Raw genomic sequence first — 11,959 nt, 5'->3', positions numbered from 1 at the left:
TTGACATTTCAGTTAAAGTAAGAAAAAATTTTTTCTTACGTGTGAATCGGCCATACAGTTTTATCACAATTTTAATATTCAGGTGCAATTGAACTAATAACATTAAGAAAATTTATCATTGCACACGACATCATCCAAAATAGTTCTTGACTTGTGCCAATTCTATTCGTAATGTTTCTCCGTTGTCCACACCACGGCCGAAACATAAAAGAACATTACAACAATCATAAGGAATATTCAAAGGAAACATAAAAAACAACCGTAGCTTTTATCAAACGCCACGCCGTACATAACGTTAACCACCTGTCTACAAGAAATTATGAAAATTCGGTTCAAGCCACTTATTGTGCTGCTGCTCCCGCCGCTTCTAATTTTCCATATTGCAACTGCTGAATTGCAGGGGCCGTTGCCCACACCGAAAGATGTCGCTACTCAAGATTCAACACACAAAGAGACAACGACTGCACCAACTGCTTCAAATTCAGAAGCAGTGACGAAAAGTGATGAAGGAACAGCAGATTTAACGGAAAGCAGCACATCAAGCAATGAACGCAAAGCGAACAAATACGTTTCAGAGAACGCGTTGCCCACAGATTCTACCACTACAGTAGCGCCTTTATCAGCTTTTGAAGAGGAGATTGGACAACGTTCTAAACTCTTACAGCAAGCCCTAGTCGAGCGTCTCTGGAACGAAAATATGGAACGTTTTAAATTAAAAGAGCAAATAGAGGCGATTGAAGCAAATCGTGAAGCACCAGAGGCTGTAGATCCGACGCCGAAAGAAATTGAAGGTACGCACATGAGTTTATAAAAATCTATATATGTATTGGCGTTTCCACCCTTTATTTGGTGTTTGGCCTATTTCATCTTCGAATTTTTGGTGTGCGTCTTGATATTTTTCAACAAATGTTAAAAATATATGCTAACGGTTTGTTTTACAGCTCAAACTCTTTACGAAAAAGCAATGGATATGCTCTCAAAACCACGCAGTGATAAAGATCTAGCTTATAAGCTCATAATACGTGCTGCGGAAATGAAACATCTTAAAGCGCGTGCAGAACTGGCTTGGACACATCTGCTAGGTCATTATGCCGAGCTAAATTTCGAGTTGGCTGCTACAGAGTTCGATGAACTAGCTAAAAAAGGAGTGCCGGAGGCCAATATGGTAATTAAAAGATAATATTTTGAAATAATATTTACTAAAAATCAACACTACAGAAAACTGTAATAGTGTTACTTTTCTATATTTTTATATAAAAATAGTGTTTTTTTAATCACTAACTTAATAAACTTTAGGGTCTGGCATTCCTATACTCGGTGGGTGTTGGTGGTAAAAATGTAAGCCAACCACTTGCGTTAATTCATCTAACACTTGCCGCATTAGGTGAGCATACATTTGCCCAGATGGCTCTGGGCTATCGCTATTTATATGGCATCAACGTACCAACTAATTGTGAAAAGGCACTTATGTACTACAAAAAAGTGGCAAAAAAAGTAGCAGCAAAAGTCACGTTTTCTAACGGTCCTGTCGTACATCGTGTACGCTTACTAGATGAATCTGAAAATCCTGGCAGCCAAGAAACAGAAATAGTTGACTATTATCAGTTGCTGGCCGATAAGGGAGATGTCCAATCACAAGTTGGTCTTGGTCAGTTGTACTACCAAGGCGGAAAAGCTATACAGCAAGATCACCAAAAGGCGTTGGAATATTTCACCAAAGCTGCAAATGCAGGAAATGCAATCGGGTTCGCCTTTTTGGGCAAGCTATATCTGGAGGGAAGTGAATTCATTATAGCTGACAACGAGACCGCATTTAAGGTAAATTTAAGGACTGCAAATATGCACACTTACTTCCATGAACATTTATTTATTGTGTGATTGAAGTATTTCAAAAAAGCTGCCGAATTGGGTGATCCAGTTGGACAGAGTGGACTGGGATTAATGTACCTTAAAGGACTCGGTGTGCCAAAAGATTCCCTCAAGGCCTTAAATTACTTCACTCAAGCAGCTGATCAGGGCTGGGTTGACGGCCAATTGCAATTGGGAAACATGTACTTCAGTAAGTATTCGATACAGTTAAGTGAAATGAACTTGAGGATATCAATAATAGCTTGCCTTTGTAGCGGGGAATGGTGTAAAAACCGACTATAAATTAGCACTTAAATATTTCAACTTGGCTTCACAGTCAGGCCACGTGTTGGCGTACTATAACTTGGGTATAATGCACACATACGGCATGGGCATGTTACGTTCTTGCCCCGCCGCTGTAGAATTCTTTAAGAATGTTGCTGAACGTGGACGCTGGAGTACAAATATGATGCACGCCTACAGTGATTATAAAAGGAATCGTATCGACGGAGCGTACATGCAATATGCTCTATTAGCCGAATTAGGCTACGAAGTAGCTCAAAGCAATGCCGCTTTTCTTTTAGACCGCGGCGATGTAAGTATATTCCACGATCGACATGAAGAACTTATTCGCGCCTTCTACTATTGGAAAAGAGCGGCAGGACAAGGTTACTCGGCGGCACAAGTAAAATTGGGCGATTACTACTATTATGGCTGGGGGACGATTGTAGATTTTGAGACGGCAGCTTCACTATATAGGTGAGTACAACAAACAAATCCCATTACGAATTTAGTGTCAGTTTTGATTTATTTTTATTATTATTTATTACCGTAATTTTACCACAATTAGAAAAGAAGATTCTTTTCAGTACAACAAGCTTAAATTTTTTAACGAGTAATGTATTTTCAATAAATTTTATTAGGCTTTTTCTTTACCAATTACATTACATTACTATTAAAAGCAGTAATTATTTCTAAAAAAATTAATTTTGCGTATATGTCATATAAAGGTAAACATTCGGGCAGTTTTTGTAATTCACTGATATTTTCTGCCAACTGCATTGAAATTCAATCGGACTTGACATAAGATTTTACGAATGTTGAATTAAGAAATGTTTAACCTGTTGCAACTAAGGAGTTCATAATGACATTTTTGTCTCAACTAAACAAGTTTAAGTTCAAGTTATTAGTTCCGAACAGTTTGACTTAGAAATTTATTTATTATAGTAAATATAGGACCTTCGAAGCTTGCTAGTACGAAGTAAGTTTGATTTTTCCCGCATCTCTGCAAATTGGTAGGATTGGTAAAGGGGCCCACTCTGATTTGGAGGCCCGTTGTGATACCACTACTTTAGGCTCATGTGCGCCTCTATTTCTCAATGAGGTGAAAATATTCCGTTTCACGGAAAAACAATATAATTTGGTATTATGAAAATCTATGGGTTCTACGATAAGTATGGCATATATCCAAAAAGTAAGAGCCTAAACAATGATGTCCTATTATGTCAAAAACAGTGGAAGAAGAAGTGTTCAACAGTGTCCACCTCCTCCTTTGTTGTTGTTTTAACAGCTCGTTCCTGCAGCTGCGCCAGAAGACAATCTGGTGATTACCAACCACTAGTCTAATGGAAGGCCGGTGTAGATTGATGAGGGACATAGTTCTGTACATATTACTTCTTCGCTAGACCTGTCTAGTTACCTCACAAAGGCCTCCATTGGCTTGTGCGATGTAGACCGACGTGGTCCCAAGCTTGCTTGTGGATAAAGGGATGCCCACATACTAGGCAAAATTCACCATTAAGAAAATTAAAGAATTAAAGAAAACAAATTAAGATCAGTTACCTTCCTAATCAGCTTATCCGCAATGCAACTTCTAGGAAATTCTCTGTATCCAGAAACCCAGACAACATTCGTGTGCACCGCTTAGCCAGTTCCTTTAGAATAGCTCGATATTCCATGGTCAGTTTGAATGAAGTGCACTAGCCGTAGTAGATATTGCAGATGTTTTAAATATTAGTCGGTGGTGCTGCAACGGACGAGTCCGTAAGCTACAGCGCAGTGGCTCGCCGTTTGGTAAACAAATTAACTGAATTAAATGTTTTCGAATTTTATAGGAAAGCATCCGAGCAACAGTATAATGCTCAAGCAATGTTCAATCTTGGTTATATGCACGAGCAAGGTCTGGGCATGAAGAAAGACTGGCACCTCGCAAAGCGTCTCTACGATCTTGCGGCTGAAACAAATGCCGATGCTAAGGTGCCGGTAGCAATAGCATTACTTAAACTACAAATGCTTGCAAAGATTGAAGCCGTAAAGGAGGTAAGAATTCTAAATAGAAATGCAGCGATTTCGCTTTTTTTTTGTTTTTTTGGAAATAATTGTGAATATAATTCTTTTTAGTCGCCTTACAAATTTATCTTCTACATGGATGAAAATATTGCCGCTAATTGGGATTTATATATGATCACTATTTTAACATTACTTTTGGGATTTATTATGTATACAAGACGCCCATATCAACAGCAACAACCAGCTGATCAGCCGCAACAGGAGCAGGCACAACCTGAAGAAGAACAATTGGATCCACATCAACAACCAGAATAGCGTTTATATGTGTATGAAGGGATGTTGACATGTTGAAATAAGCATAAAAAGAAAAACCTACTAAATAGTAATACTTTTATAGGCGTAATTAGTTGATATATGTAAATAACAGTTAATAATTTAATGTTGTTCGTTGCATTACCGTTAACACCGCCGCTACTACCTACCAAATCCACGATGAAACTTAGTCCTGTGGCATGCAACTATAATAACTTGTCGTTTCCATACAGAGGCGGATTGAATGAGCACATTTTAGAAATTTAAAAAGTTAAAACAATAATGAAATCTATTGTAATAATGGAACTTTCTGAATCGATATTTCGATTTGTATGTGCATACGAGAATACACCCCTTTATTATTTAAAAGTTGCTTAAATAAATTATTTTATACCATAAGTTTATTCTTTAATTATATTAAGGATAAAACTGGTTACTTAGAAATTAACTCCATAAAAGACTTGAAAATCCATTCTAAATACAAACTTTTTTTATTTTGTAAAGCAATTTAACTACCGCTTATCCTTCTAACCGTAACTAGAATTTTATGTTTCCAGATGGTAGAAATCACATTTTACCCTTCTATCGAAAGCATCTCGTGTGATCGTTGGAGTATCTCTATACTATGAAATTTTTCGCTTATATTCGCGTTTTCCAAAACGCCTGTTGCTTTGTGTTTGCACAAAGTATCATGTTCCTAAACGCAACCCGGAAATGTTTGACGATGTATCGTATTCGTAAAAGTATCACTGATGTTCTCGATACGCAACAAAAAGCAACGAAGGTATTATTAAAAAATCTGATGCAATATGTGTACATGTACAAAGGAAAAAATGGCGGAAAACGAAGAAAACTTAATTAAAACTTTCAATGAAATTGTTTTATCATTATAAGACAATTTTATTTAATTTTTAATATTCAAAGTAAATAAAATGTTCCAAAATTTCGACAGGGTTGCAAGGCATAACATTACAAAGTATCAACATTTTACGGATGCAATGTTGAGATACGGTGTAAATATACATAATCGTAAGACTAAGGGTTATAAGTGTAAGTGGCAAATCTCCGAACGCATTTCAAAAAACTTCATATAAAAAAAGCTTTCGTCAAGATTCTACATAAAAAAGGTCGTATCTTTTATAGGAAGAATTCAAAGGATGTAGCAGCTTAAACATTCCCATACGTGCTCTAGCAACTGTTGGAGTGGTAGAACTTGGCCGGCTATAAATCCGGGCCGTTTCAGTAACGTACATAGGACCAACTGTCATGGGAATACTGTTATCGCGTATGTCGATAATACGTATATTTAAACAGGCTTAACAGGAACTCAATGTAAATGCTATTCCCATTTAAGGGGTTAGTGGTTATCAGAATTTTCAAAAAATTTTATTTTTTTTGCATTTTCTTAAAGTATGATATAATATCTTAAAAATATTGTGTGAAAATTTGAAGTGAATGCATTAAATACGTTTTACTCAAAACTATGTTTTTTGAACTGGGGATCACTGTAACTTAAAAACAGATTTCAATAAAATTTATACTGCTTTTGAAAAACATAAAAAACTCGTGCCTGATCGAAGGATTTTTTTTTCAAATTTTTCAAACAATTAATTGTCAGTTTCTTTCGAAAATCTGAAAAAATATTTCCTGACGCCGCTATATTGTTAATTTTGAAAACAAATAAAGAAAGGCACAAGATTATCTATTAATAAAGTATTTCTATTAATAAAAAGATGAATCTCCAAGGACTTGTGATGATCAGCGCAAGGGACTTCTGGTAAACGGGCTCCACACAAACAGTGATGACTTTTACATTTATTAATTTTGTTTTTGAAATTTTGTTAAAGTCAAGTCTAAACATGATGTATTAATGCTGTTCTAGCAAAAAATTTATTGAAAATCATCATTTTTTCGGGCCTCTAACTACCCCTAACCCCTTAAACCAAATAATGCTAAACAACTTCCTTTTTAAACGGAATAGCTTTGGAAATTGTGCACATATATTCAAATATTTTTGTTGGTTTTATTTATGTATGTAATACGTTTCGGTCATACCAGTTCTTGAAAACGGTTTGGGCTTAATTATTTTTATTTCCAATGGGTCGTTTTCATTTAATTACAAATAATATTAGTAAGACAACTAAAAAGTTCATAGTAAAAGAGAGAAGCGAATTATTTTTAATTCGTGTTTAAGCGTAATAGTTAAGATTGGCCTTCTTCTTCGCTTGTACTTCCATGATAGCATCCATAAAGTCTTCATGAGTAACGCAAGTGGCATTGCGACGCAAAGCTATCATACCAGCTTCTACGCACACAGCTTTACATTGCGCGCCGTTGAAATCATCGGTGGAACGTGACAACTCTTCGAAATTTACATCGCTGCTAACATTCATTTTACGTGAATGAATCTGCATAATTCGTGCTCTTGCTTCCTCGTTGGGATGTGGGAATTCAATTTTACGATCAAGTCGCCCTGAACGCAACAAAGCTGGATCTAAAATATCCACTCGATTTGTAGCTGCAATGACTTTTATATCGGCGGTGGAACTAAACCCATCTAACTGATTTAACAATTCTAACATAGTACGCTGTACTTCACGATCGCCGGCTTTCTCCGAATCGAAACGTTTTGTACCAATGGCATCCAACTCGTCGATAAAAATAATGGCTGGTGCTTTCTCTTTAGCTAATGCAAAGGCATCACGTACTAATTTTGCACCATCGCCAATAAACATTTGCACCAACTGTGGTCCAGCCAACTTGAGGAAAGTAGATTTCGTTTGGGCAGCACAGGCACGGGCTAATAGCGTTTTACCAGTACCAGGTGGACCATATAATAGAACGCCTTTGGAGTAAACAAAAATTCAAGACTTTAATAAAAGCGAAACAATTTGAAAATCAGTTTATAGATACTACCTTTTGGTGGATGAATACCCAATGTTTTGAATTTGTCTTTGTGCGTCATTGGTAGTACAACGGCCTCAATCAACTCTTGTATTTGTTTATCCAAACCACCAATATCTGAGTATTGCTCAGTCGGTCTTTCATCCACTTCCATTGCTTTGACACGCGCATCATACTCCGCAGGCAATGTTTCCAAGATCAAATACGAGTCTTTGTTTACACCAACTAAGTCGCCTGGTTTAAGTTTCTCAGCGTCAACCAATCCAATAACAGGCAAAAAATAAGCCTGACGGGTAGAAGTTTTAATGACGGCACATTTACCTTTACGCTGGTTGTCCAACACCAAAACAGCACCGTCATCCTCTTCTTCTTGAGGATCCACGTCTAGGAGTTCAATTACATTTGACACCAAATACGGTAAAGTTTTGTTGACCTAGTTAGTACATTGTATTTAATTTATCCCAGAATTTAATGTTGAACCAAACATTTACCTTTATTTTTTCAGTATTATCTTTAATTTTTTCGTTTTGGGCCTGAATTTCGTGAGTTATACGCATAACCTCACTCTTCATGATTTTGATTTCATTGTCCATCAGACGCGTCCTGCTGACTATTTCATCGGTTGACATACGAAGAACCTCTTCTCCTAATGTTTCCTCACCATCATCCCAAATAGATTTATCTTCAAGGGTGGTAGCCATTTTCAACTAAAAGTTATTTGCAATTTAATTTTACAATGAAAATATCTTCAAAATCTCGCCGATATGATGCTAGCTTACTTATTTTTCGATGACTTGTAAATTTTTGTTTTGTGTTTATTTTGACATTTGTCCTCCGATGGCTTTTGATTTGGAGTTCTTTGATTTTCTCTATATTCGATAACAAGCAATTGAAATGGGGGATTATTTAATCGAATCGTACAAGAAGCCGAAAAACATTAAGAATTTCACTTCAACACCTAGCGAAGTAAATTTGAACGAAAACTGAGTAGATAAAATAGATATATCATTCTAAATAAATTGTGTTTAAAATGTATAAAGCCGTCTAAAACGTCAGTAGTTTACTACTGCTTCAGTGTCGTAGTGGCAACTCTGTAGTTTCGGGACAGTATAAATTTTTATTTTTAAGTCTGAAGCAACTGCGGGAAAACTCTGCATATTCCAACTGAATACGCGTATATTAAAAACAAAAACAAAAACAGAATTCACAAAAATAGGAAGCGCGTATTTCATAAAGAATTGAATAAATGTTCCAAGTGATTATGTAAATTATTAAGAATTTTGCTACGCAACAATATATCGAAGTTTGTGACTCAGAGATAAGAAAAACAGACAGCTCTGTGTGTTCGGCTTTGCTTTGTTTGAAACTCGACTTCAAAAAAGTACGGCATGGAAATGAGTGTAAGTAAAGTGCCGCAGTAGGGGCACATGTCCGAATATATGTACCACTCACGATGCGTATCGTTATTGTTAACCACAAAGGCGAATCTTAATGAATGCGCCTTGTATACTACTGTGGGTATGCAAGCACTTCTCAATTGAAAACTAGTTGAGAAACACATGTTGCGCTTGAAGAGTCCAAACAGAGAGTCTGGCGAAAGTTGTGCTCTCTTGTATATAACACATAGTTTAGGAAGCATTTGCTAATTGTTTATTGTACGACGAGGTGTACTTACACGTCTAATAATAAAACTTTCGTTTTTATAAGTATTATCTAAAAACTGTTCTTTCCAAACAGGCTGCAATGCTTGCCCGTGTTTCCTTCTACCCAACATTGCTTTATAATGTTTTAATGGAAAAGGCCACTTCGAGAAATTGGTACGATCGCATTGACGATAATGTTATACTGGGTGCCTTACCCTTCCGTTCTCAGGCAAATGAAGTAAGTACACTTTCATTTAGGCACACTTGAGGCAATTTTTACTTTTAACTCTTCTTTAGTTGATCACCAATGAAAATATGAAAGCTGTCGTATCTATGAATGAAGACTACGAACTGTCCATGTTCTCTAATGATTCACCTAAATGGAAATTGCTTGGAGTGGAATTTCTTCAACTACCCACAACAGATATTTTTGAATCTCCGAATCAAGATAGACTTTACAGTGGAGTAGAATTCATAAACAAATTTTTGCCTATCGATAAGCGTATAAAAGGTTTAAGTACATCCTCTGAACCAGAAAATATTGGGACTGTGTATGTGCACTGCAAGGCGGGGCGCACGCGTAGCGCAACACTTGTTGGTTGTTATTTAATGATGGTGAGTCAACATTAATTTATATGCAAAGCGATATAGAAATGTAAATAGAGGTATCAAATATATATGTAATATATATATAAATTTTATATACATCATATATATCAAAGGCTTTTCCAATAATTATACTTACATCTTTTAAGTTTTATATTCTGATTATTTGCATTCACAACCAGCAAATGCATATGAAAGTATTATTAAAAATTGCTTATTTCGGTCCCTATTCTACTGAATACAATACAGTTCGAAAAAAGTATAGCTTCCTGTAGCTTATCTCATATTTCTGCATATCTTCAGTCACTTTGCATAATTTTTGTTGACTTGTGTATATATTATTCATATTGTATCTATTTTAGAAAAACGGTTGGACACCAGAACAAGCAGTAACCCACATGCGTGCCCGCCGTCCGCATATTTTATTACACACAATGCAATGGGATGCCCTAAGAATATTCCACAAAAGAAACGTTGAAACTACGTGACATTGATGCTTCCAATCGTTAGGTTCATAGATCAAGCTTTTATGGGCCTTATTCATTCGTAAATCCTAAAATTTACATTTTAGCTCGTTTTTCTAACATTGTCAATTTCTATAACATAATAAAATATATTACACAAACCTCCATAAGTATTAAATTTCGACGTTAATGCAGCAGTGTGTATAAATCTTTGCAATGCAGATCTTCATCGAAGTCGTCTAATAGGCCGACGAGATGTGTTTTAAAAAGGCAAGCGAAGCGGTTATACTCGGCAAGCCACACAAAAGTAAATGTGTTTAAGTATGGTAGGAAATATAGAATTGTACCAAAATGATGAGCCAGCATTAGATGGAAGGGGAGTATCTAACCTCGAAGGGAATGCTCAACGGATGGTATTTATGGATGGATTTGACTCCTAGATTTCTTACTGGAGCCGATGCTGTATATGGAAATGATTAATGTTTATGCATGCAAAACACAATTGACTAAATTAGAATTGTCCAATATTATATTATTTTAACAAATAATATTACATGGTATTTAAAGTTTAAGATCGATATCTTTCGAAGAATAACAAATTTTTACAAACCAATTGAGAATTCCCCTTTTCATTAATAATTATGTTTATTGCAAATAAAACGCTTTATTCTTTCGCAGAAATGCTTTTCATTGATTGGTGCAATCTTCTAAAGCCTGCCATTATTTTGACATAAATTAATTAAAAAATACGTCAACAATTACTTATTACTTGCATCTTCCGCAATTGGTTTAGATCCAGAACCATTAATTTTCCACAACTGCTTAATAGAATTTGCAATTCCCACATCATTTTGAATGATGTAGAAAAGTCCACCAAGCGTAGCTATAGATAACAAAATTAGAGCACCATGAGCAGCCTTTGATACCAAAGGTCCAACAACTTGTGGCCGTGCGTAGTCAGTAATCATGGCTTCCACACCCCTTTTAATATCAAAAGAGAAAAATATTTACAAAAGATTTTACTCAATAACATTAAAGTATGCGTCCTACCAATGAGAGTGAAGCACTACGGATACTGCAAGAAGGGCATCAAGTGTTTGCGAGGGATAAATAAAGGCAGCCGGCACTACACCCAGAAGAGAAAGGGAGAGTAAACGTTCCGCTGTCCACAATGGTGTGTGATTTCCCTTGGCTGCTGCCATTTTAACAGAACTTAAAGAAAAACTCCTTGATATTGCCTATGAAATAATGATATATAAGATCGTTTGCATATACATACTTACAGATTCATACACTTACCTGTGAGTTCTTAATCAATGCCAAAGTCTTTAAATTTTCAGCAGAAACAACACCCTTTGTGGTCAACGACCTAAATGGCAAAGACAGCTGGGCAGTGGTTTTCGCCAGTCCAATAACTTGATAATAGCATGAAAATAACAAGAAATAATTTACGTGATTATATAATTTAAATTATTGTATACAAAACTTTTACCATTGAATTTGCCGGCATTACGCAGCATAAGTGAAAGTGCCATTTTCAAATATAACTAGGATAACTGTTTTTTTTTAATATATTAGTGATCGAATTGGGTTAAGGATCGTGAATTTAAAATATTTGTAAATTTTCCTCTCGTTCCTTTCTGTTATTGGACCGTCTTTTTTATAATTTTTTAGAGACAGTTCATAAAAAGCAGCCGTCAAAATGTTAATAACTATCGCGTTGCCAATTCGAATTGTGGTGTTATCGATTTAAATATTGATGCAGCCACTTAGTAACCGCGTAGGTTGAACATACAGAGAGAAAACCGTAGAATCTTCACATAGATTTCGATAATACTGCAGTGCGTTATTCGGTACTCAGTACCTCTGTAAACATCTTAGGTCTGAAACAAA

General features: G+C 35.8%; 4 protein-coding genes across 6 annotated transcripts; 2 read left to right on the top strand and 2 right to left on the bottom strand.

Annotated features, from left to right (window-relative positions):
* LOC129235780 (protein sel-1 homolog 1) lies at positions 1 to 4,961 on the top strand. The gene is made up of 7 exons (XM_054869814.1): positions 1 to 791; positions 942 to 1,165; positions 1,297 to 1,818; positions 1,885 to 2,059; positions 2,124 to 2,607; positions 3,963 to 4,167; positions 4,249 to 4,961. Exons 1-7 carry the CDS (start codon positions 320 to 322, stop codon positions 4,450 to 4,452), a joined length of 2,286 nt encoding a protein of 761 aa, XP_054725789.1. The 5' UTR covers positions 1 to 319; the 3' UTR covers positions 4,453 to 4,961.
* Positions 4,962 to 6,448: 1,487 nt separating this feature from the next.
* LOC129235776 (26S proteasome regulatory subunit 6A-B) lies at positions 6,449 to 8,274 on the bottom strand. The gene is made up of 4 exons (XM_054869809.1): positions 8,133 to 8,274; positions 7,845 to 8,060; positions 7,366 to 7,786; positions 6,449 to 7,294 (listed from the first exon to the last, which is right to left on the bottom strand). The coding sequence occupies exons 2-4, from the start codon at positions 8,052 to 8,054 to the stop codon at positions 6,639 to 6,641; spliced, it is 1,287 nt and encodes a 428-aa protein (XP_054725784.1). The 5' UTR covers positions 8,055 to 8,060; positions 8,133 to 8,274; the 3' UTR covers positions 6,449 to 6,638.
* Positions 8,275 to 8,382: 108 nt separating this feature from the next.
* LOC129235777 (phosphatidylglycerophosphatase and protein-tyrosine phosphatase 1) lies at positions 8,383 to 10,236 on the top strand. The gene is made up of 4 exons (XM_054869810.1): positions 8,383 to 8,753; positions 9,091 to 9,234; positions 9,294 to 9,611; positions 9,965 to 10,236. Exons 1-4 carry the CDS (start codon positions 8,742 to 8,744, stop codon positions 10,088 to 10,090), a joined length of 600 nt encoding a protein of 199 aa, XP_054725785.1. The 5' UTR covers positions 8,383 to 8,741; the 3' UTR covers positions 10,091 to 10,236.
* Positions 10,237 to 10,573: 337 nt separating this feature from the next.
* Positions 10,574 to 11,771, bottom strand: LOC129235778 (succinate dehydrogenase [ubiquinone] cytochrome b small subunit, mitochondrial). 3 transcript variants are annotated; one of them, XM_054869811.1, is made up of 5 exons: positions 11,559 to 11,771; positions 11,366 to 11,493; positions 11,117 to 11,304; positions 10,840 to 11,047; positions 10,574 to 10,780 (listed from the first exon to the last, which is right to left on the bottom strand). In XM_054869811.1, exons 1-5 carry the CDS (start codon positions 11,599 to 11,601, stop codon positions 10,754 to 10,756), a joined length of 594 nt encoding a protein of 197 aa, XP_054725786.1. In that variant the 5' UTR covers positions 11,602 to 11,771; the 3' UTR covers positions 10,574 to 10,753. The 3 variants fall into 3 exon arrangements, with proteins under 3 accessions (XP_054725786.1, XP_054725787.1, XP_054725788.1); XM_054869812.1 differs by having other exon boundaries at positions 11,366 to 11,481; positions 11,559 to 11,769; XM_054869813.1 differs by having other exon boundaries at positions 10,574 to 11,047; positions 11,366 to 11,481; positions 11,559 to 11,767.
* Between the last annotated feature and the right edge of the window lie 188 nt (positions 11,772 to 11,959).

This window comes from Anastrepha obliqua, chromosome 1 (genome assembly GCF_027943255.1).
Source record: "Anastrepha obliqua isolate idAnaObli1 chromosome 1, idAnaObli1_1.0, whole genome shotgun sequence".
NCBI lineage: Eukaryota > Metazoa > Arthropoda > Insecta > Diptera > Tephritidae > Anastrepha > Anastrepha obliqua.
Note: the sequence above shows the minus strand (reverse complement) of the source record. Positions and strands in the feature narration are given on the sequence as shown.

What these genes read in the sequence shown, in the direction of transcription:
- LOC129235780 (XM_054869814.1), top strand. Translation starts at nt 320, where the DNA reads ATGAAAATTCGGTTCAAGCCACTTATTGTGCTGCTGCTCCCGCCGCTT. An exon ending in GACGCCGAAAGAAATTGAAG is followed by an intron (nt 792 to 941) that starts GTACGCACATGA and finishes TTTGTTTTACAG; the next exon opens with CTCAAACTCTTTACGAAAAA. An exon ending in ATTGGGAAACATGTACTTCA is followed by an intron (nt 2,060 to 2,123) that starts GTAAGTATTCGA and finishes TTGCCTTTGTAG; the next exon opens with CGGGGAATGGTGTAAAAACC.
- LOC129235776 (XM_054869809.1), bottom strand. Translation starts at nt 8,054, where the DNA reads ATGGCTACCACCCTTGAAGATAAATCTATTTGGGATGATGGTGAGGAA. An exon ending in ATAATACTGAAAAAATAAAG is followed by an intron (nt 7,787 to 7,844) that starts GTAAATGTTTGG and finishes TGTACTAACTAG; the next exon opens with GTCAACAAAACTTTACCGTA. An exon ending in GGGTATTCATCCACCAAAAG is followed by an intron (nt 7,295 to 7,365) that starts GTAGTATCTATA and finishes TTTACTCCAAAG; the next exon opens with GCGTTCTATTATATGGTCCA.
- LOC129235777 (XM_054869810.1), top strand. An exon ending in TCCGTTCTCAGGCAAATGAA is followed by an intron (nt 9,235 to 9,293) that starts GTAAGTACACTT and finishes ACTCTTCTTTAG; the next exon opens with TTGATCACCAATGAAAATAT. An exon ending in TTGGTTGTTATTTAATGATG is followed by an intron (nt 9,612 to 9,964) that starts GTGAGTCAACAT and finishes TATCTATTTTAG; the next exon opens with AAAAACGGTTGGACACCAGA.
- LOC129235778 (XM_054869811.1), bottom strand. Translation starts at nt 11,601, where the DNA reads ATGGCACTTTCACTTATGCTGCGTAATGCCGGCAAATTCAATG. An exon ending in GTAGTGCTTCACTCTCATTG is followed by an intron (nt 11,048 to 11,116) that starts GTAGGACGCATA and finishes TGATATTAAAAG; the next exon opens with GGGTGTGGAAGCCATGATTA. An exon ending in CTAAACCAATTGCGGAAGAT is followed by an intron (nt 10,781 to 10,839) that starts GCAAGTAATAAG and finishes AAATAATGGCAG; the next exon opens with GCTTTAGAAGATTGCACCAA.